This window comes from Schistocerca cancellata, chromosome 1 (assembly GCF_023864275.1).
Source record: "Schistocerca cancellata isolate TAMUIC-IGC-003103 chromosome 1, iqSchCanc2.1, whole genome shotgun sequence".
Lineage (NCBI taxonomy): Eukaryota > Metazoa > Arthropoda > Insecta > Orthoptera > Acrididae > Schistocerca > Schistocerca cancellata.
Genome location: NC_064626.1, coordinates 1,274,493,945 through 1,274,518,528, shown reverse-complemented (window position 1 = coordinate 1,274,518,528; position 24,584 = coordinate 1,274,493,945). Strand labels below are relative to the sequence as shown.

The window sequence follows — 24,584 nt, the reverse complement described above, 5'->3', positions numbered from 1 at the left end:
TAAGCAATCAATTTAAACCAGACGAAGCATGTGAAAAAGGAAGGGTACCCGTATGAATACGGACGAAGCGCCTGGCGCATAGCAACGGCTACCTGGTAAAGCTTAACTGCTAAGCTTACGACTCGAACCAAACTACTATAGCTGTATCGTCATTCATTTGACCTAAATTGTGTCTCATATTACAATGGACCAACTTTGTTTCGATTTGGAGGCGCAGCCTAAAACTTTTCTCTCCCCTTGAATTTCGAGTCTCAGATTTCAGGTGCGGCTTAGATTCAGGAAAATTTTTTTTCCTCTATTTTGAGTCTCACTTTTCAGGTGCGACTTAGATTCGAGTGCGGCTTAAATTAGAATAAATACTGTATATGCCTTTCCTAAAACCAGTTTTTAAAAGTGACCTTGATAATTTGCCATATTGGGTAATCTAGTATTGACAGATTTCCAAGCATGCCAGATTATGAATGCCCTACAGTATTTGTTTTTCCCATGTTTTGCTGCAGATCTGACCAAAACTGGTAGTCTTACAGACCAAAAAATTCTGTGATTATAGACTGTAATAAAAGAAATTTATTCTGAAAATCATCAACAGAAAGCTTCTTACTGTGATGGGTAACCAGAATTCAAACACTAAGACACATGCATGATGCAGTGAGAAACATTTATTAGTAAACATGGCTGATACTTGTAGTAGGTGCAGAAACAATGTCAGTCACGGCCAAGATCTATTGACAGCCGGGTGAGGGAGGAGGTGGGAGGAGGGGTGGCAGGGGTTAAGCACAACAACAGATGGTGACATCCTAATTACACAATTACAGTCTGTGGACTATAGGTTCCATGTATTTATCAATCACGTAAAATCTTAAGTATTGAGACAGGCAACTAAAAATCGTGAACAATGCAGAAAATAGAACATCTAAATACAACTGATGTTTCCAGTTATTGTATTTATTTCATATGGAGTGAAGCAGAGTATCCACATAATCACTTATCAGACTCCACATACATTACTGATTCTTTTCTTCACAGGTAACTGTTTCCTTCAGATTAAGAAATACAGTTACATCTATTACACAGTTAGTAGAAAACATTATTTATCACAGAAATACTATAGCCCGATTAAAATCACTTGTCAATTGATGTCTGTCACTTGCAACTCTTGTGTTGGCACATCAGCTGCCTGCTGCCATTCGGTTCTAAGCAACACACAAACAATGTGGATCACTTCACAAATGCTGTTACTTATGTGTAACACGGAGTAACGTCGGCAGTGACCACCATGAGGTACGACGGGAATGCTGATATTAAGTGACCAATGACTGAACCGTGGCAGATGACATGGTTTGTACCCTTGAATTTGAACCCACATCCTAGCCTAATCACAACCCTACGACTTTTAACGCATCTGAGAAAACAGCAGTCAATAACCTTTGGCAGAACTATTAATCACTCCTTTGTTCATAGCAATATTAAAGCTAACCTCTAAGTGCAAACGCAAAACAGAGACAATTTAGTTTCAGCACAAAAAGCGAACTGTAATTTCTCGCTGTCAATGGTTACCCAAAACTATCCTCACAGTGGTTACATGAGCTGATGCATTACCAACCGATGAGAAGTCCTGGTTGACACTTAGTTACAGGCAACACAGGCCTGGTATGTCAAAATGAAGCGCTTTGTTTAAAAGTAAGGAAACGTGTTTTATGTACATACCTGCAACAATTGCTAGCTGCAGGCAGCTGTGTTGTCCGAAAGAGGATAAGTACCACTCATTTCAGAGTCACTGGAACTTTTCGAAGCGGATGAGCAGCTGTAAGCGACAATAATAAGTTACGTAACACTATCTTCAAGAAGACCTCACAGCAACCCTACAGCCCATTTTGGTGACATTTTCCATGTCTGAATAGTTAGCTTCGCAACTTCACTCCCTTCACTTTTTTTATTTCTGTGAGAAACATACTCTGTCATTTGTGTGCAAGTTCGACTGCATTAAATTGCCAGTGATAAGTGATAGTCTTATGACAGTGTCCATATTCAAAAGCTACCCCATCATTTGCATATGTGGGAAATTGTGACTTACAAAGTGACGCGAGTCCTAATGATTCTTCTTTTTCAGTTTATCACCCACAGTAATCTCATGTTGTAACCACTGAATTGTCTCTTCCTTTTTGAGAGGACAGGGTCGGAGCCTTATGCCTTAAAACTGCAAAGAGTGGAACACTGTGAAAAGTATTGGCAGAGCTTCTAAAGTTGGTAACAAAGAATTCTCAAACCAATTTGATAATGTCTAACGATTCATTTCTTCAAGTTACTCTGATATTCCTTCCAATCCAAAAAGCATTCGACAGCCATGAATAAAGAAGCCTCAGTAGGTACCAGCACGCAAAAGAACAATCCTACCACCTTTACCAGTGGGGGAACACCATGTCTTCTCTTTTGTCATGAGTGCAACCTTCTGTATTAACATGACCAGCATTCACCAATATTTTCTCGATCCAGAAAATCCTCAAAATTAAATATTTTTTTACTTCACACAAAAATATGCATCGCCGTGCAGCTATGTCTGTTCATTCTATCAACATTTTAACGGCTCGAATATTTTTGTATTTAAAACTGAACTCTGCAGAACCAGTTGCAATGATGATTTGCTACATTCAAAAAGTTCGGCCATGCAAAGTCATACAAATTTTATCTCGTGTAGGCCAATCTCTATGACGATGATGATAACTGTATATGTGATGCTGCAGTGCATCTTGAGTAAAAGCATGTGGATTTGTTAGATGTTTCTGAAGTCTTTTCTAGCTCGCCATATAAAAACAAGAGGATAATGCTTCATTTCCTTCCTTCTCATATTTTGCTTTACTAAAATGAAGCAGCTGTGATTCACATGACTGCTTTGGAAACTGTTAAGAGATGTCTCTCATTTTGCACCTCCTCTCAAAGTACTTGCACACATTGTACACGAGTTGTTGCAACTGCCCTTTAAATGTAATTACCCAGCCTTCTTTCTTGACGTGTCTGAATCCCAGATCCGCGGTCTGCCAATTTTATTTTACATTTCATCAGACGTTTTACACACACACACACACACACACACACACACACACACACACACACACACACACACACACACGCAGACAGACAGAGAGAGAGAGAGAGAGAGAGAGAGAGAGAATATGCACATTTCATGCACAGCACTAAAACTGTGGAAGTGAACTGACTGCTGTGGCAGTTTGGCAACGGCGAACAATTTGGGTCTGACAGAGCACTCTGACAGGAGGAAACCAGCTCCGATGCATTAAGTGTCAATCAAGAAGTAATTTTAATCAGACTTTAGAAGATATTTCTACTACTCCACTGTCTGAGGAAATTCACGAATAATTAGTTCTTACGAGTATGTTGAGCAGTACTAAAACACAAATAGTACCAAAAGAATAAAAGGAAATTACCTTCAAATCCCGATGAATAATTGGTGTCTGACAATGATGTAACCGAGAAACTGCTTCACAAACATCACAGAATATTTGCAGAACTTCAGCTTCACTGAATCCGCTCTGCAGTCTGTAACAAAAGTAAACTGAAAAGAAAAAGTGAGCTAATGATATATCTACATTAATCACTTCTCAGTTATGGTAACTGCATTAGTTGGAAACTAATGTGTTCTGGAGCAAACTGATACAATTAGCAACAACCACAACAACAGTGTTAATGGAAGCACACTACGATAAACTAAGAAATTCAAAACAAATCAAAATCCTTTTCCTGGGCAAAACAATGAAAATAGTAAATAACCGCAACCACATCTTACCAAATTCTTAGTTCTAAGTACAAAGACAAAATGAATTAACATGATTTTGATTTGTTTTGGAAAACTGTTTACACATATTTTAATAACCTGGAGGTAGCCAAATATTATTACAACCACAGGCTTCACGTCTTTTGATCTGCGAGCACAGTTAATGATGAATAGTAGAACTCCACTACATTTCTAGTGCCCACATGATTCGTAAGAAAACTGCTAAGGAAGCAGATGGAGATGAAAGACATACGCAATTTATCACCTTTCTAAGTGTGCAGAAGTAACATAAAATTACTGTGAGGAAGGTAAGGCAAAAAGCCTTGGACAAATTTGAGACTGAAATTCTATCCACAGAGCTATCACAAGAAACAGTGAAGTGTTAATAAAATGTAAAACTGGTCAATGGAATGAAATCTTTTGGTCCATTTCTACATGGCAAAACATTTATCTCAACACTGATAGAGAAGGACTGAAGTTTTACATTCATATCTGTTTAAGGAAAATAAATCACATGCTTCCCCAAAGATCTATAACAAGGGCACAAAAACAGAATACATAGAATTACCAGACCACAGAGTGACAAGACAAACAGAAAAGGAATGTTTGCAAATTTTCTGTGCATGATGACCAATTTGATTATGGGCTAAGACCTCTGACATCAGACTGTGTAGCATAAATTTTATGCATGTATAACCACAAGAACTCAGCTCTCTCAGTGATGATAATATGAATTTTAGATGTGAGAGTGATGCGAAATCAAACTTCAAGCCTCTGTTCAGAGAGTTCTGAAGACTACACAGTTAGCAGCACTTGCTCCAAGTAAATTCTCAATTATACCACACAATCTGTCTGCCTGTCTCTCTCAATTTGCATAACATGTAATAATAGGGCGAGTCAAAAAGGACTTTACAAATTTGGAATGATATAGAAATTTACTGAGACGACTTACAAAATCGGTAATGTGTCATTTTATAGCAAAAAAAACATCAATTTTGATTCACGTAAAACATCAGCACCCCACAATGCAACCAGGAATGCCAGCATAGTGCACAGTTAATATGGCTACTTCCACTGGTGGAAGTGTGTGTTTTGGTTTCATGAAACAAACTCTGCAACAACTGTTCGGCATAAATTTCACACTGAATGCAGTAAAGAACCATTAAGCAGGCTACAATTTACTCTTGGCATTAGAACTTTGTTGAGATGGGTTGTTCACTGTGAGATGGATAGATCACTCCGTTATCCGCGTGTTGATGTTTATGTTGAACCAGTTATGGAGAGCTTTCCTTGCACTCCATAAAAATCAACTTCTTAATTCCACATATCGAAGATGATGACCAGGATGGGATGGTTTACTATCAACAAGATGGTGCTCCACCTCATTTTCTCACAGTAGTTTGAGGTTTCCTCAACAATTGCTTCCCAGATAAGTGGACTCGCTGTAAAGTGCAAATCACATGGCCAACTTGTTCTCCAGACTTGACACCACTGGATTTCTTTCTCTGGGGTTTCATTAAAGATTGTGTGTACGTTCCACCCCTACCAAACAATTTAGCCAACCTGAAAAAATGAATCTAATCTTCCATTGCACAAGTTATGCCCAATTTGTTGCAACAACTGTGGGTAGAAATTGACTACTGACTCACTATGTGAAACTTGAGGTTGCTTGCGACAGACTGACATCTACTGATTCTTAAGTTATCTCAATAAATTTCTATATCATTCTAAAGTTTTAAGTCTTTTTTGACTCCCCGTGTATATATATTTTTTTAATCATAGTTTATGCATTTAACACAATTTTCCTTCTTTCCTCTGGAAGAACAGATTACACATAAAAACCTCAATGTTTCATGAGCATTCGATTATGGCCATGTCTTCTGCATCTAAAAGTACTTACTGTTAAGTAGAACAATGGAAAAGACAATATGTGATGATGAGAATATTATGAAAAGGACAGATTGCTATTCAATTCAAAACTTTTAAGATATTTCCTTCCAGCATGTGTAAATCAAGAAGAAATGCAGACTGAAGAGGTGGACAGTGTTAAATTTCTGGGATTTCAACTCTAATAAATTCAGTTGGGGAGTATATACCACAGAATTAATGAAGCACCTAAACAAGTCTGTACTTGCAGTGCGAACGATGTCAGATGTAGGAGATATAAATATAAAAAAACTTTCTTACTTTCATTCTATTATGTCATATGGGATCATATTCTGGGTAACTCACCAAACCGAGCACAAGTTTTGTGGGTGCAAAAGTGAGCAATAACAATCATTTGTGATGTAAATTCAAGAACATGTAGAAACCTGTCAAGGAGCTTAGCATTCTAACTACTGCTTCTCAGTATAGTTATTCCTTAATGAAATTTGTTGCAAGTAACATATTTCTATTTCCAACCAATAGTTCAATTCTACACATAAGAACAATCTACATAAAACTTCCTAGCAGATTAAAAATGTGTGCCCGACCGAGACTCGAACTCGTGACCTTTGCCTTTCGTGGGCAAGTGCTCTACCATCTGAGCTACCAAAGCACGACTCACGCCCAGTCAGATGGTAGAGTACTTGCCCGCGAAAGGCAAAGGTCCCGAGTTCGAGTCTCAGTCGGGCACACAGTTTTAATCTGCCAGGAAGTTTCATATCAGCGCACACTCTGCTGCAGAGTGAAATTCTCATTCTGGAAACATCCCCCCAGGCTGTGGTTAAGTCATGTCTTCGCAGTATCCTTTCTTTCAGGAGTGCTAGTCCTGCAAGGTTCGCAGGAGAGCTTCTGTAAAGTTTGGAAGGTAGGAGACGAGATACTGGCAGAAGTAAAGCTGTGAGGACCGGGTGTGAGTCGTGCTTCGGTAGCTCAAATGGTAGAGCACTTGCCTGCAAAAGGCAAAGGTCCCGAGTTCGAGTCTCGGTCGGGCACACAGTTTTAATCTGCCAGGAAGTTTCATATCAGCGCACACTCCGCTGCATAGTGAAATTCTCATTCTGGAATCTACATAAAGACCTAAAACCACCTACCTTGGTCCAAAAAGGGATCCAATATTCAGGAATACACATTTTCAATAAATTGCCAGCAAGCATTAAAAACTTAAGTTTCAGATAAAGCATGGTTTAAACAGAGTTTGAAAGACTTTTTGATGGGCAACTCCTTCTACTATATAGATGAATATCTTAACAGGGACTGTTAGACCAGCTGAAGTAAAAATGTCTGTCTGATTTCAGTTCTGACAACACTTGGTTACAGCAGACAAGATTAGGTATTTTGTGTGTGATTAATTTATTAAAAGTGCACAGCAATATTTCATTCTGACAGTGTATTAAATCTGTATATATTAGCAGTTCCAGTTTACTGTTATTCAACTCTTTTGATGATTTCCTGACAAATGATCAGTGTTTTATTCAAATGTTTTATTTTTTTTATGTCGTTGTTTCTGACATGTTCTGCACCCACCAGAAACATCTCATTTTTGGGTCTACGGAACAAAAACTGAATTTAATCTCACCATATAGCAAAGATGTTGGGTCGCAGACAGACACAAGAAAAAAACTGTCAAACACAATAAGCTTTCGGCCAAACTGCCTTCTTCCAAACTGGACAACACAGACACACCCACTCTTGCAAACGCAACTCACACATACATGATCACTCTCTCTGGCTGCCGAAGCCAGACTGCAATCAGCTGTGTATGATGGAAGAAGCAATGTCGATGGTGTGGGTCAGGAGGTGGCTCGGGTGAGGAGGGAGACGGATGGCCGGGTAGGAGTGGGGATGGAGGACGCTATAGTGCTGCTTGTGCAAGCATACAGGGATGAAGTGGAGAGACAGTACGGCGGCAAGAGGCAGTACGGCGGCAAGAGGCAGTACGGCGGCAAGAGGCAGTACGGCGGCAAGAGGCAGTACGGCGGCAAGAGGCAGTACGGCGGCAAGAGGCAGTACGGCGGCAAGAGGCAGTACGGCGGCAAGAGGCAGTACGGCGGCAAGAGGCAGTACGGCGGCAAGAGGCAGTACGGCGGCAAGAGGCAGTACGGCGGCAAGAGGCAGTACGGCGGCAAGAGGCAGTACGGCGGCAAGAGGCAGTACGGCGGCAAGAGGCAGTACGGCGGCAAGAGGCAGTACGGCGGCAAGAGGCAGTACGGCGGCAAGAGGCAGTACGGCGGCAAGAGGCAGTACGGCGGCAAGAGGCAGTACGGCGGCAAGAGGCAGTACGGCGGCAAGAGGCAGTACGGCGGCAAGAGGCAGTACGGCGGCAAGAGGCAGTACGGCGGCAAGAGGCAGTACGGCGGCAAGAGGCAGTACGGCGGCAAGAGGCAGTACGGCGGCAAGAGGCAGTACGGCGGCAAGAGGCAGTACGGCGGCAAGAGGCAGTACGGCGGCAAGAGGCAGTACGGCGGCAAGAGGCAGTACGGCGGCAAGAGGCAGTACGGCGGCAAGAGGCAGTACGGCGGCAAGAGGCAGTACGGCGGCAAGAGGCAGTACGGCGGCAAGAGGCAGTACGGCGGCAAGAGGCAGTACGGCGGCAAGAGGCAGTACGGCGGCAAGAGGCAGTACGGCGGCAAGAGGCAGTACGGCGGCAAGAGGCAGTACGGCGGCAAGAGGCAGTACGGCGGCAAGAGGCAGTACGGCGGCAAGAGGCAGTACGGCGGCAAGAGGCAGTACGGCGGCAAGAGGCAGTACGGCGGCAAGAGGCAGTACGGCGGCAAGAGGCAGTACGGCGGCAAGAGGCAGTACGGCGGCAAGAGGCAGTACGGCGGCAAGAGGCAGTACGGCGGCAAGAGGCAGTACGGCGGCAAGAGGCAGTACGGCGGCAAGAGGCAGTACGGCGGCAAGAGGCAGTACGGCGGCAAGAGGCAGTACGGCGGCAAGAGGCAGTACGGCGGCAAGAGGCAGTACGGCGGCAAGAGGCAGTACGGCGGCAAGAGGCAGTACGGCGGCAAGAGGCAGTACGGCGGCAAGAGGCAGTACGGCGGCAAGAGGCAGTACGGCGGCAAGAGGCAGTACGGCGGCAAGAGGCAGTACGGCGGCAAGAGGCAGTACGGCGGCAAGAGGCAGTACGGCGGCAAGAGGCAGTACGGCGGCAAGAGGCAGTACGGCGGCAAGAGGCAGTACGGCGGCAAGAGGCAGTACGGCGGCAAGAGGCAGTACGGCGGCAAGAGGCAGTACGGCGGCAAGAGGCAGTACGGCGGCAAGAGGCAGTACGGCGGCAAGAGGCAGTACGGCGGCAAGAGGCAGTACGGCGGCAAGAGGCAGTACGGCGGCAAGAGGCAGTACGGCGGCAAGAGGCAGTACGGCGGCAAGAGGCAGTACGGCGGCAAGAGGCAGTACGGCGGCAAGAGGCAGTACGGCGGCAAGAGGCAGTACGGCGGCAAGAGGCAGTACGGCGGCAAGAGGCAGTACGGCGGCAAGAGGCAGTACGGCGGCAAGAGGCAGTACGGCGGCAAGAGGCAGTACGGCGGCAAGAGGCAGTACGGCGGCAAGAGGCAGTACGGCGGCAAGAGGCAGTACGGCGGCAAGAGGCAGTACGGCGGCAAGAGGCAGTACGGCGGCAAGAGGCAGTACGGCGGCAAGAGGCAGTACGGCGGCAAGAGGCAGTACGGCGGCAAGAGGCAGTACGGCGGCAAGAGGCAGTACGGCGGCAAGAGACAGTACGGCGGCAAGAGACAGTACGGCGGCAAGAGACAGTACGGCGGCAAGAGACAGTACGGCGGCAAGAGACAGTACGGCGGCAAGAGACAGTACGGCGGCAAGAGACAGTACGGCGGCAAGAGACAGTACGGCGGCAAGAGACAGTACGGCGGCAAGAGACAGTACGGCGGCAAGAGACAGTACGGCGGCAAGAGACAGTACGGCGGCAAGAGACAGTACGGCGGCAAGAGACAGTACGGCGGCAAGAGACAGTACGGCGGCAAGAGACAGTACGGCGGCAAGAGACAGTACGGCGGCAAGAGACAGTACGGCGGCAAGAGACAGTACGGCGGCAAGAGACAGTACGGCGGCAAGAGACAGTACGGCGGCAAGAGACAGTACGGCGGCAAGAGACAGTACGGCGGCAAGAGACAGTACGGCGGCAAGAGACAGTACGGCGGCAAGAGACAGTACGGCGGCAAGAGACAGTACGGCGGCAAGAGACAGTACGGCGGCAAGAGACAGTACGGCGGCAAGAGACAGTACGGCGGCAAGAGACAGTACGGCGGCAAGAGACAGTACGGCGGCAAGAGACAGTACGGCGGCAAGAGACAGTACGGCGGCAAGAGACAGTACGGCGGCAAGAGACAGTACGGCGGCAAGAGACAGTACGGCGGCAAGAGACAGTACGGCGGCAAGAGACAGTACGGCGGCAAGAGACAGTACGGCGGCAAGAGACAGTACGGCGGCAAGAGACAGTACGGCGGCAAGAGACAGTACGGCGGCAAGAGACAGTACGGCGGCAAGAGACAGTACGGCGGCAAGAGACAGTACGGCGGCAAGAGACAGTACGGCGGCAAGAGACAGTACGGCGGCAAGAGACAGTACGGCGGCAAGAGACAGTACGGCGGCAAGAGACAGTACGGCGGCAAGAGACAGTACGGCGGCAAGAGACAGTACGGCGGCAAGAGACAGTACGGCGGCAAGAGACAGTACGGCGGCAAGAGACAGTACGGCGGCAAGAGACAGTACGGCGGCAAGAGACAGTACGGCGGCAAGAGACAGTACGGCGGCAAGAGACAGTACGGCGGCAAGAGACAGTACGGCGGCAAGAGACAGTACGGCGGCAAGAGACAGTACGGCGGCAAGAGACAGTACGGCGGCAAGAGACAGTACGGCGGCAAGAGACAGTACGGCGGCAAGAGACAGTACGGCGGCAAGAGACAGTACGGCGGCAAGAGACAGTACGGCGGCAAGAGACAGTACGGCGGCAAGAGACAGTACGGCGGCAAGAGACAGTACGGCGGCAAGAGACAGTACGGCGGCAAGAGACAGTACGGCGGCAAGAGACAGTACGGCGGCAAGAGACAGTACGGCGGCAAGAGACAGTACGGCGGCAAGAGACAGTACGGCGGCAAGAGACAGTACGGCGGCAAGAGACAGTACGGCGGCAAGAGACAGTACGGCGGCAAGAGACAGTACGGCGGCAAGAGACAGTACGGCGGCAAGAGACAGTACGGCGGCAAGAGACAGTACGGCGGCAAGAGACAGTACGGCGGCAAGAGACAGTACGGCGGCAAGAGACAGTACGGCGGCAAGAGACAGTACGGCGGCAAGAGACAGTACGGCGGCAAGAGACAGTACGGCGGCAAGAGACAGTACGGCGGCAAGAGACAGTACGGCGGCAAGAGACAGTACGGCGGCAAGAGACAGTACGGCGGCAAGAGACAGTACGGCGGCAAGAGACAGTACGGCGGCAAGAGACAGTACGGCGGCAAGAGACAGTACGGCGGCAAGAGACAGTACGGCGGCAAGAGACAGTACGGCGGCAAGAGACAGTACGGCGGCAAGAGACAGTACGGCGGCAAGAGACAGTACGGCGGCAAGAGACAGTACGGCGGCAAGAGACAGTACGGCGGCAAGAGACAGTACGGCGGCAAGAGACAGTACGGCGGCAAGAGACAGTACGGCGGCAAGAGACAGTACGGCGGCAAGAGACAGTACGGCGGCAAGAGACAGTACGGCGGCAAGAGACAGTACGGCGGCAAGAGACAGTACGGCGGCAAGAGACAGTACGGCGGCAAGAGACAGTACGGCGGCAAGAGACAGTACGGCGGCAAGAGACAGTACGGCGGCAAGAGACAGTACGGCGGCAAGAGACAGTACGGCGGCAAGAGACAGTACGGCGGCAAGAGACAGTACGGCGGCAAGAGACAGTACGGCGGCAAGAGACAGTACGGCGGCAAGAGACAGTACGGCGGCAAGAGACAGTACGGCGGCAAGAGACAGTACGGCGGCAAGAGACAGTACGGCGGCAAGAGACAGTACGGCGGCAAGAGACAGTACGGCGGCAAGAGACAGTACGGCGGCAAGAGACAGTACGGCGGCAAGAGACAGTACGGCGGCAAGAGACAGTACGGCGGCAAGAGACAGTACGGCGGCAAGAGACAGTACGGCGGCAAGAGACAGTACGGCGGCAAGAGACAGTACGGCGGCAAGAGACAGTACGGCGGCAAGAGACAGTACGGCGGCAAGAGACAGTACGGCGGCAAGAGACAGTACGGCGGCAAGAGACAGTACGGCGGCAAGAGACAGTACGGCGGCAAGAGACAGTACGGCGGCAAGAGACAGTACGGCGGCAAGAGACAGTACGGCGGCAAGAGACAGTACGGCGGCAAGAGACAGTACGGCGGCAAGAGACAGTACGGCGGCAAGAGACAGTACGGCGGCAAGAGACAGTACGGCAGCAAGAGACAGTCAGGTCAGACAGAGGGCAGGGGGAGGGGGAATAGAAGAGGAGGGAAGTAAAAAAATTATGGGTACTGGGGTAGAACAGAAGGCTGTGTAGTGCCGGAGTGGGAACAGGGAAGGGGATAGGTGGGTGATGGACAGTGAGTAACATAGGTTGAGGCCAGGAGACTGTACAATATAATGCAGGGAGAGTTCCCACCTGTGCAATTCAGAAAAGCTGGTGTTGGTAGAGAGTATTCAGATGGCTCAGGCTGTGAAGCAGCCACTGAAATGAAGAATGCTGTATTGGGCAGCATGCTCAGCAACTAGGTTGTTCAGATGTTTCTTCGCCACAGTTTTTCAGTGGCCATTCATGTGGATTGACAGGCCATTGGTTGTCATGCCCATGTAGAACATAGCACAATGATTGCAGCTTAGCCGGTAGGTCACATGACTGGTTTCACAGGTAGCCCTGCCTTTGATAGGAGAGGTGATGTTTGTGACCAGAGTGGAGCAGTAGGTGGTGGCAGATTGTATGGGACAGGCCTTGCGTCTATATTACAGGGATATATCAAACAATGGAAAATGCAGGATGGAATGTAACAATATTGTGGAAAGGAAAGTTGCCACTCACCATACAGCAGAAACTCCATTATATGGCGAGTGGCAACTTTCCTTTTCATAATATTATTACAGGGATATGAGCCATGAGGCAAGGGGCTGGGAGCAGGGGCTGTGATTGTATGAACAAGGATGTGTGTAGATTTGGTAGGCAATGGAATTCCACCGTGGGAGGAGTGGGAAGGATAGTAGATAGGGCATTCCTAACTTCACAGCACAATGAGAGGTGTCGAAACACTGGCTGAGAATGTGATTCAGTTGATCCAGTCCTGGGTGGTACTGAGTCACAAGGGAAATGCTGCTCTGTGGTCATACAGTGGGACTTTCGGAGGTGAAGGGTGAGTGGAGGGATAAGGTACAAGAGATCAGTTCCCGTACAAGGCTTGGTGGGTAATTATAGTCTGTGAAGGCCTCAGTAAGATGCTTGGTACATTTTGAGAAGGACTGCTTGTCACTACAGACATGGGTGGCTAAGCTATGTCGAAGGGACTGGGTGGCTAAGCTATGTCAAAGGGACTTCTTGGTATGGAGTAAGTGGCAGCTGTCTAAGTGGAGTTATTGCTACAGGTTGGTAGGTTTGGTGTAGACGGAGGTACAGATGTATCCATCTTTGAGGTGGAGGTTAACATTGACTAAGGTGCCTTGTTGAGTGAGGAGGACCATGTGGAGCGAATGGAAGAGAAGTTGTTAAGATTCTGCACGAATGTGGACAAGGTTTCCTCACCATTCCACCACCTATCAAATCTACATCATATCCTTGTCCATCCCTATACAACTCCTACTCCCAACCTTTTGCCTCATGGCTCATAGCCCTGTAATAGACTTAGATGCGAGATCTGTTCCATACATCATCCCCCCTCCCCACAACCCACCTACTCCAGTCAAGTCACCAGATTGTGACAAAACAAGCTGGGATCTCTTTCCATCCGCCTCCTTAAATTCATTTGCTCCCCCCCCCTCCCCATTTTTGACTAATTACCTTTAACATACGTGATTACAATCTGAATTTTGATAAAAGAGAAAGGTTGGCCCTCAGTCTTAAAGAACATACCACCAGGTCTAATTTTATGCTTAGTTTTATGTATGTAATAAATTTCCTGGTTTATTTTGATTATTCCTATCTTTTGTTATAGGGTGAAATCAGTAATTGTTTTGCAACAGATTCTATTGCTGACTTACAAACAAACATAAATTCTGTACTAATTATAAACATTTGGAAGAAGAACTACTAGGATTTTTAGACTATTTATTTGGCTCCATTCAAAAACACATTAACAAAGACAGACCTTAATTAATTCCAAAATAATTACCAATTTTGTCAAAAGTATTGTTTGTATAACTTTATCTGTTAATTTCATTATTTAAACAAATAATTCAGCCTAACCTTCGGTACAGAAGAAACTGTTAAAAAGAAAGCATTTTTCCATGTCTTCAGTTAATTGAATGTGGTATGTTTCAACTGTACTTTTTGTAACTTAAACATCGAACAATGTACAGTTTCAGTGCATATTACTGTGATGATATATACAGGCCCAATTTTTGGTCCAGAGACAGGCAGTCCCACGGCTGATTTTCAGATAGGAAGTCTGTATAATAAAGTAACAATAATGCCTTAACTTAATAGTGGAATCAGTGTAACATAATAGGCCGTGTTAAAACACTGACAGTGTCTGTTCAATTTATTTGAGAAATAGTGAACTCCGTGGTTAGGTATTTACTGCTCATAGATGTTCAACAGCATACTATTCCAGCAGTATGCTGATGTTTGCCTGCAAACTATTTATGAGGCTTATCAAAAGATAGTGAACTGGCCATATTAACTGTGTAATATGGGCGGAGGGGGGGGGGGGGTTGTGAACCATGAAAGTAAAGAACTGTGAAACGCAACTCTCGGCTACATCATTTACAGTAGTCAGTGTCTAACGTAAAGCTCCCATTTTTCAGCCAGTATAAAAACGCAGTACGTCGACACCGAGGACTATCAACGAAGAAATAAAACAGGTGAACGTCACAAGCTTCACCTATCGATCAAAAGCAGGGCTACCTGGGAAGGCAGTCATGTGCTCTGTAAGCTAAGCTGCAACAAAGGCCACTAACAAACTGTGAACAAGAGATAGCTGGACCACTCAGTTGATGAGCATGCTGCCGAACACAACATTCTTCATTTTAATGACTGCTTTACAGCCTGTGTTATCTAGGTCCTCCCTATCATCACCAGCTTTACTGAATTGCACAGGTGGACACTCTACCTGCAATATATCCTGTGTTCCCACAACCTTCCTGGCCTCAACCTACATTACAGCACTGTCCATCACCCACCTATACCATTCCCTGTTCACATTACAACACTGCACAGCCCTCCATCCCACCAACATATCCAAAGTCTTTTCACTTCTCTCCTTTATTGCCCACCCCCTCCCTCCATCTAACCTCCTGCCTGCCTCTAGCTGCCCTATTCTCTCTCCATCTTGTCCCTGTACGCTCGCACAAGCAGCACTTTACCATCCCCCACTCCCATACCTACGCTTCCATTCCTCTACCATCATGCACGGCTGCTTGCAGTCTGGCTTTGGTAGCCAGAGAGTGAGATCGTGTGTGTGTGTGTGTGTGTGTGTGTGTGTGTGTGTGTGTGTGTGTGTGTGTGGAGGGGGGGGTGCTTTCTAATTTGGAGAATGCCTTTTGACCAAAAGCTTACTTGTTTGAAGTATTTTTCTTGTGCCTATCCGTGTCTCAACATCTCCACTATAAAGTGAGGAGAAATTTACTCTTTTCACAATACTGTTGTTAAGTAAAAGCTTTCACAGGTACAGCATCAAAATTTTGCTGAAATTTTTGTACTGTTTTAATGTAGGGAGACACATAAGTACAGTCAAAACCAGTTATTAACAATGTCAAAATACCGATAGTTTACGGTCCTTATAGCTGATAGTCAAACCAGGTTTTTGCTTTTTTTTATAAAAAAATTTAGTGTCAATTTTAGGCTGGCACATAACTAACCATTCAAAAAAGTAGCAGATATACAATACCCCTGCAATACTTACAATGTGGTATTTGTGGATAAGGACTGAAAAGGAATTTTTCTTATGCTTATGCAGTAGACACAGCAATAAAATGCCAGGAAAATGTAAGCCTTTAATAACTGAAGAAAGAAGTAGCAACGATGTTATTGTTAAATAATGTCGAACACTGTCTTGGATAATGAATGAGAGAAAATATTTAGCTTGTTTAAAACTTGCTTTAAGTGAGGTATAATATAACAGTCATGAATGACAACCTTTGTTCCATTTACTGCATTATAAAATTTAATAAACAGTACAAAAATGAAAAGACAGTTTTCTATGGATAAATTACATGAAGGCCTACACTTTTTCCTGTGTTTCTGTTTAAAACGTTCTACAGATGTGACCTACTGTACTTAATACACTGAAAATACCTCACAAACATAACTACAAAACAACAATAATGAATACACTATTATTCAACTTCTGTACCTTTGAAAAAATAAACTCATATTGGAATTGAGTTTTCGAGTTATATACGATCTCAGCAAAGACGGTTTTGTTAAGTTTTTTAACAAATTGCTATAACTTTAATACGCCATACAGTAACACATATTGAAGTATACTGTCCTCCTGAAGATAATCAGTTATATTTGTTTCACCTTTTCAAGACGCGAGTACACATTTTGTATTTGATGATGAATTCATTTTGACACTTGATTTGAATCTAACAATCTGCAGAAAACAAGAGTTTGAAAATAAGCATTACATTGTTATCAGTAATGCCAAATATATAACGAACAAAAATTAACGCTGGACGTTATTGGCGATATATTTTTCTGAAAATATGTAATTTTAAATAGTAAGTCGCAAGTGATGTTGTACTACGTGACTTTTTAAATATATTGTTTAAATAGGGTTCAGACAGGACTGTTAGATTTCTTTGTTATAGCCAATTTGTCATTAAAAGCAATGTCATTACAAATGGTGTAGACTGTAACAAAATGTTTACATTCTAGATGGAACTCATTGAATGTTATTGAATATTATTTGTGTGCTTATTCAGGTCCCTCCATTCCACTCCTTCCCCCTCAACCACAAGAAATGCATAATGTTTCATAAACAGTATCTTACATTAATTACCTCGAGTTCATCATCTGTAAGACGTGTGTCTTGCAATACGGCATCAGAAGGAGAACTTCATATACACCATTCCCTGTATGTGTAAGGCTTGAATCCACATAACCAATAATGTTCTTGTGACCACTCAAGTTACTCTGAAACAAAAAGAAATCGCACAAAAATAATTAATCAGCAGTTAAAATCAAATTACTGTAAAGTAAAAATCGTCAAAATACCATCCTGGGGAGAATATTGTATGTCAAGGACAATTTGGTATACCAGTATTCAGCAGTATTATAGGAAGGAGAAAGAGGTAAATCAAATCACTTAGCATAAAAACAGTGGAAGGAGACAGACAACTTTCAACTTTATTTCTACAATAATGAATACAGTTTTGAAATTTTTTCACCAAACTTTATGAAATTTTCTCATTTCTTCTACTTTTGATAACAATATATTGCAATTAGCTGATTTTCACAATTTCATGGATATCACATTAAGCATACAAAGACCAGCAGGAGATATAAATTGACCCCAGGTGCAAGTTGTCTTTATAGAATATTACTTAACGTGCTTAAGATTTCCATGATAGATGTTAGATAACTTTCCAAGTCGTGTGTGTTGCTGCCCCTGCCCCCACCACCTCCTTTTTTTTTTACTGTAATAGGCATTTCCAATTTGTCCCATCAGTCTGGTCATATTAATGAAGAGATTTTGCATATTCTGGATGTCTTGGATATTGAACTGCAGTGAGCCTTGTCAGATTTAGATGGTCATTTTCTGACAGAGAACTGATGATGAAGATAATGACACCAAGGAGGAGTTATTGTCAGTGGATGTGTCTTCATCTTAATTCCCTCATCAACAGTCTCAGGTATCAACCAACTGAACAGTGAAGATGGCTGCTGGAATGAATGGAATGGATGGTTGCTAACACACTATTGCAGGGCAGCTTTGAATGTCCTGATGGAGAAAGGAGGGCCCACTGTGAGTCAAATACAGGGTGTTTCTCCTGGATGCAGGGCAGTTTCTGGCATTTGGGAGGCCAGTTCTGTTGCCAACAGCATTTCCACTCATCTATGGAAATTGAGCTCATTTTCAGTAAGAACTCTGGCTATGATAAAGAGTGGAATGTCTTTATCTTAACCTTTTTCACCCCACAGGGAATACATTATTCAATATTGGTAGGTCAGAGTTATAGACATTCTTCAAGTATTCGTATAGCAGTGCATTCTTACTTCTGAAATCGGGAGGTGGAATGAGACTAAAGATACGAGGGTAGGAACCTGCGTTGTGTAGAACCAGTTGCCAGCTATGTGGAAGGTGTAGTATATCATTAGCAGAGCCTGTTCTGTTGATGATGTGAATGGAGCTGTCTACTGCATGTAGAATCTCCGGGACAGTTCTGAAGCAAATGCCACGAATTGGTTCCTTCATCTTCGGATTCAAATCAAAGTCACAATGACTTAAGTGCGGGGAGTATGGTGGATCCTACAGTACTTCCCAGTCCCATTGACTGAACAGGGTAGCCACAGCTTGTGCTGTATGCCCCTACGCATTGTTGTGCAAAATGATGGGTGTGTTTTGCAGTAAGTGTCGCCAATTCTTTCGCAAAGCTGATCACAGGTGATGCTCCAAAAACAAACAGCAATACTGTGCATCGACTGTCTGCTGTGGAGGGAACGTAATGCATTAGGATAGCGCCATCACAATCGTACATGAGAATCACCACAACTTTCACCACACTGGCGCTCTGACACATGTTCAGCATTAGTGGGGGCCCATAATCACGCCATTTGTTGGATTGGCACTTCAGTTTTGGCTAGTACAATGTGGCCCATGTCTCATCCAGCATTAAGATACGGCGCAAGATAGCCTCTCTTTCGTGCTTATACCGCTCCAAATGCATCCAAGGAGCATCGTAGCACATCCATTGACGCATTTCTGTGAAGTCATGCAGAATCCATCATGATGCAATGTTTCGCATGGCCAGGTATCCCTTTAACATGCAGCGGCGGGTTGGGGAGGGGGGAGGGAGAGAGAGTGGGGGTGGAGACAGTAGTAGGGGGGGGCGAGAAACAAGAGTAAGGGGGGAGAGAGGAGGTAATAGTAGTAGTAGTAAGGGGGGAGAGAGGAGGTAATAGTAGTAGTAGTAAGGGGGGGAGAGAGGAGGTAATAGTAGTAGTAGTAAGGGGGGAGAGAGGAGGTAATAGTAGTAGTAGTAAGGGGGGAGAGAGGAGGTAATAGTAGTAGTAGTAAGGGGGGAGAGAGGAGGTAATAGTAGTAGTAGTAAGGGGGGAGAGAGGAGGTAATAGTAGTAGTAGTAAGGGGGGAGAGAGGAGGTAATAGTAGTAGTAGTAAGGGGGGAGAGAGGAGGTAATAGTAGTAGTAGTAAGGGGGGAGAGAGGAGGTAATAGTAGTAGTAGTAAGGGGGGAGAGAGGAGGTAATAGTAGTAGTAGTAAGGGGGGAGAGAGGAGGTAATAGTAGTAGTAGTAAGGGGGGAGAGAGGAGGTAATAGTAGTAGTAGTAGTAGTAGTAGTAGTAGTAAGGGGGGCGAGAGGAGGTAGTAGTAGTAGTAGTAGTAGTAGTAGTAGTAGTAGGGGGGGGCGAGACGGGGGGCGAGAGGGGGGGCGAGAGGGGGGGCGAGAGGGGGGGCGAGACGGGGGGCGAGACGGGGGGCGAGACGGGGGGCGAGACGGGGGGCGAGAGGGGGGGCGAGAGGGGGGGCGAGAGGGGGGGCGAGAGGGGGGGCGAGAGGGGGGGCGAGAGGGGGGGCGAGAGGGGGGGCGAGAGGGGGGGCGAGAGGGGGGGCGAGAGGGGGGGCGAGAGGGGGGGGCGAGAGGGGGGGCGAGAGGGGGGGGCGAGAGGGGGGGCGAGAGGGGGGGCGAGAGGGGGGGCGAGAGGGGGGCGAGAGGGGGGGGGGTCTCTGTGGACTTTGGCGAAGCCAACATTACCATCAGCCATCGAGCCATTGGTGTAAACAATTTCAGAGCCCCGGAACATGTTAAGAATGGAGAGGAAGTGACAGTGGAGAGCGGTGGGGTTAACAGAGTCCTTAGGGCCACACAAAAGGTCCAGACGAAGCTTCCACCGAGGTGTACACCGTGGAGATGTAAGTGATTGGACCTCACGTAGATGCGGGGAATGAGCTGCCACGGGTGGGAAAAAAGACACGGTAATTTGGATGCTCAGGAGAACTACAAATGTGTGCAACATAACTGGTGAGCAGTTCTGTACGTTGGATCTGCAATGGAGGGACTCCAGCGACCACCAGGGCACTGGTCACCAGAATCTTTCTAAAAGCGCCCGTCGCTATACAAATGCTACAGAGGTGCACTGGCTCATGTAAATGCAATGTTGACAGCGTCGCTGAACCGTAAACCAGACTCCCATTGTCAAGGTGGGATTGAACAAGGACTCTGTACAGCTGCAGCAGTGTAGAGCGATCTGCACTCCAGCTGGTGTTGCTCAGGCAGCGGAGGGCACTGAGGTGCTGCTAGCATTTCTGCTTAAGCTGACGAAGGTGAGGTAGCCGTGTCAATCGGGTGTCGAAAACCAGTCCTAGAATCGATATGTCTCCACTAAAGTGAGTGGATTGTCATTAACATCAAGTTCTGGTTCCGGGTGAACGGTATCACGCCAACAAAAGTGCACGACACATTACTTCACAGCTGAAAACTGGAAGCCGTGAGCTAGAGCCCACGAGTGCATCTTGTGAATGGCTCCCTGTGGGCACTGCTCAGAAACACCAGTACTGGAGAAGCAATACGAAATGTAGAAGTCATCCGAATAAGGAGAAGGGGAGACCGAAGGCTCTACAGCTGCTGCTAGGCCGTTAACGGCCACTAAAAATAGAGATACACTGAAAATAGAGCCCTGCAGAATGCCATTCTCCTGAATATGGAGAGAACTATGGGAGGCATCAACTTGGACACAGAAGTACAGAGCGACAGGAAGTTTTGATAAAAATTGGAGCAGGTCCCAGAGACCCCACTCGTACAATGTGGCAAGGATATGATTTTGCCAGGTCGTGTTGTATGCTTTACATCTGTTTGGATGGCATACTTCAGGGACACTAGATTATCAGTGGTAGCACGACTCTGGCGGAAACCGCCTTGACACGGAGCCAGTGACTCCGAGACCCAACACAACCACCGACACACCATACGTTCCAGCAGCTTACAGAGAATGTTGGTGAGGCTGATGGAACAATAGCTATCCACATCAAGCGGATTTTACTGGGTTTTAGCGCCGGAATTACGGTACTCTCCCGTCACTGCGATGGAAAGATGCCATCGCACCACATCCGGTTGAAGATGATGGGGAGATATCGCTTGTAGTCAGACAAGGAATGTTTAATCATCTGACTGTGGATCCGATCCGCCCAAGAGCTGTATCAGGGTAATGTGCAAGGGCGTGGAGGAGCTCCCACTCTCTAAAGTGGGCATTATAAGGTTCACTGTGGCGCGTAGTGAACGAGAGGACTTTCCTTTCCATCCACCATTTGAGGGTGCGAAAGGCAGAGGGATAGTACTCTGATGCAGAGGTTCGAGAGCATAGTACTCAGCGAAGTGATCGGCAATCGCATCTGCGTCTGTAGAGAGCACGCCATTGATATTAACGCCAGGGTACCCAGAAAGACGTCTGATCGTCATCCAGACGTGGGAAGGTGAAGTATGGGACACAATGGTAGACTGGTACACACGTATATCCCCAAACACTCCTGTTTCCGTTGTTTTATAAGCAGGTAAACGCGAGCATGGAGCCGCTTAAAGGCTATTACATGCTCTAGGGAAGGGTGCCACTTAATATCTGTAGAGCTTGCCGACACTCTCGAATTGCCTCCGTGACTTCCAGCGACAACCAAGGGACTGTCTTTCGCCTTGGACACCTTAAAGAAAGAAGGATTACGTATTCTGCCGCAGACACAATCGTCATAGTGACCTGCTCAATTGGAACATCGATGGCAACATGGGGGGAGATTCGACAGTGACAGCGGAGGTGAAAGCTTCCCTGTCCGCCTTGTTTAAAAGCCCATCTTGGTAGGCGTAGATGGGGAAGTGGTCACTACCACACAGATCATCATGTGCTCTCAAGTGGACAGATTGAAGTCCTGGACTGCACATTGATAAATCAATGGTCGAGTAACTGCCACGAGCCACATTGAAATGTGTTGCGGCTCCAGTATTTAAGAGGCAGAGGTAGAGTTGGGACAGTAAATTTTCGACATCTCTGCCATGGCCAGTAAGCACAGTGCTACCCCACAAAGGGGTTATGGGTGTTAACATCTCCCAAAAGTAGGAAACATTTAGGGAGTTGATCAATCAGTGCAGCCAATACGTTCAGGGGTACCGCACCAACTGGAGGGAGATATACATAGCAGACAGTTATTTCCTGCATTGTCCGTATCCTGACAGCCACAGTGTCAAGAGGAGTTTGAAGGAGCACAGTTCCACTACATACTGAGCTAAGGACATAAACGCAAACTTCGCCTGACACTCTATTATATTTTCTACGGTTCTTGTAATATCCCCTTTAGTCACGAAGGGCAGGGGTCCGCATTGCCGGGAAGCAGGTTTCCTGGAGGGCAATGCAGAAAACAGGTGTAAAGCTTAACAGTTGCTGTAGCTCAGTCAGGTGGTGGAAAAAACCACTGCAATTCCACTGGAGGATGACATGATTGTGAGACTGGGAAGGCATGAAACACTCAATGAGGCAGTGTATGCCTCAGGGTCACCTGCTGCCACTGACTTATTTCCTGAACAGGTTATTTCATTGTGTCCGAGGCTCTGGCGAGATCTAGGTCCTCAGCAGACGCCAGAATCTTCACCTCATCCTCGGGCGCAGAGCTTGTAGGCAGCAGTGGTGTGGGCGCCACCACAATTCCCTTGGTTTTGGGGGGCCTCCTTTGTCGATTTCTGTGGCTAGGAGGGCGTCACTGATTCCGTCTCCGGGACAGAGGATGATCGTGAAGCCCTACAACCAGCTGCTTTTGGCCACTAGCAGAAACCTGGGAAGGGAGTGACTCATGGGAGTCTGGTGAGCAAGGGGAATGATGCTCTCCGCCATTGACATAGATGGGAGGTGGGGCACACGGAGTATTGGGATGGGGTGGACGTCCACAATATCGACATGTGATGCTGGAAGGACAGTGGGAAGACAAGGCAAACTTCCAGCACTTAATGCACCGCATTGGGGGAGGGATAAAGGGATTGACATCACAGTGGTAGACCATCACCTTGACCTTCTCAGGTAATGTGTCAGCCTCAAAGGACAAGATGAAGGCACCAGTGGCAACCTGATTATCCCTCAGATCCCGATGGAATTAACTCCTCGTCGCTCTAAGTTGGCGTGCAGCTCATTATCTGACTGCAAAAGAAGGTCCCTGTGAAATATGATACCCTGGACCATATTTAAGCTCTTATGGGCCGTGATGTTTACAGAAACATCCCCCAGCTTGTCACAAGCTAGTAACTCCCGTGACTGGGCATAGGATGCCGTTATGATCAAGACTTACCCACCTCTCATTTTGGACAAGCCCTGCACCTCCCCAAATTTGTCCTCTAAATGGGCAACAAAAAACTGAAACTTCATCATTGGGAATCTTTAATCAGCTCTCGAACATACAAGGTACTGGGGCTACGAGCTGCTGCCATCCTTAGCCTGGCGTTCCTCCCATGGTGTGGCCAGGGACGGGAACGGTTTAGGATCATACTTCCTTGCATTGTACTGAGACTTGGGAACGCTTAGAGACTGCTGGCGTTTGATCACCAGCAAGTGATGACACGGTACACTTCATTGTGCGTCATCCGCCTTGATGCCACCCACTCCAACCAGGTGCCCTCCCCATGAGCGCCACCCAGCCACAGCACAGGCCACCTGGCAGGATTGCCATCGCCAGGAGTCCCAAAACCCCAGGGTGACGGGCATCTACTCCTTGGCATACATGGAGAGTTAAGGGCGCAGGCATCAGCAGAGCAATCCCTATGTAGTCAGGGGGCTACAACCAACAGGGTACACGGCGTCCCCACCACGACGGATGGCTACCGTGCTCAATACGAGGCGCAAAGAATTCCATGGTCATTGTCGGCACAGAAAATGATGATGCATAGTGGGTGGAGGAAACTGCACCCAGGAAGGTGTTATCGTCCAAGAGATGGAGGATGAGCGGGACTGGAATGCCTTAATGAGAAAGTGGGGTAAAGATCTCAATGCACGATGGACACGATGCACCAGGTAAGGCACCCTTCCCCAATTGGCTCGCTCTTCAGGAAAATTTTGAAATATGGAGGTCAAACCCTACAGATGACCATCACATAAAGGCTGAAAGGTGTGAGACTCCTTTTAGTCGCCTCTCACGACAGGCAGGAATACCTCGGGCCTATTCTAACCGCCTGGCCCACGGGGTGGAGAGGGTGGGGGGGGGGGGGGGACACAGGGGTAATAATGCTTGTGACTGTCCCAGCTTAAGTGGTGGTGGGATGATCTTCAGGACAGATCTTGCATCTAGGTCTATTACATGGGAAGGATAGCGGGTAATACAGCCCAAGTCCTCATTTCAGGGCACAACAAGAGGTAGCTGAAACCTTGGCGGAGAATGTGATCCAGTTGCTCCAGTCCTGGGTGGTACTCAAGTCATGAGGGGAATGCACCTCTGTGACCGGACGGTGTGACTTTGGTAGGTGGTGGGCGACAAGAG

General features: G+C 46.9%; 1 protein-coding gene across 2 annotated transcripts in view; it reads right to left on the bottom strand.

Moving 5' to 3' along the window:
* Window positions 1-24,584, bottom strand: part of LOC126095047 (BMP-2-inducible protein kinase) — a 258,480-nt gene that overhangs the window by 171,253 nt on the left and 62,643 nt on the right. For both annotated transcript variants that reach the window (XM_049909726.1, XM_049909735.1), the window contains exons 4-5: window positions 16,906-17,039; window positions 3,444-3,555 (exon numbers count right to left, since the gene is read on the bottom strand). In XM_049909726.1, coding sequence (XP_049765683.1) covers window positions 3,444-3,555; window positions 16,906-17,039 — 246 coding nt within the window. The remainder of the gene's footprint in view (window positions 1-3,443; window positions 3,556-16,905; window positions 17,040-24,584) is intronic.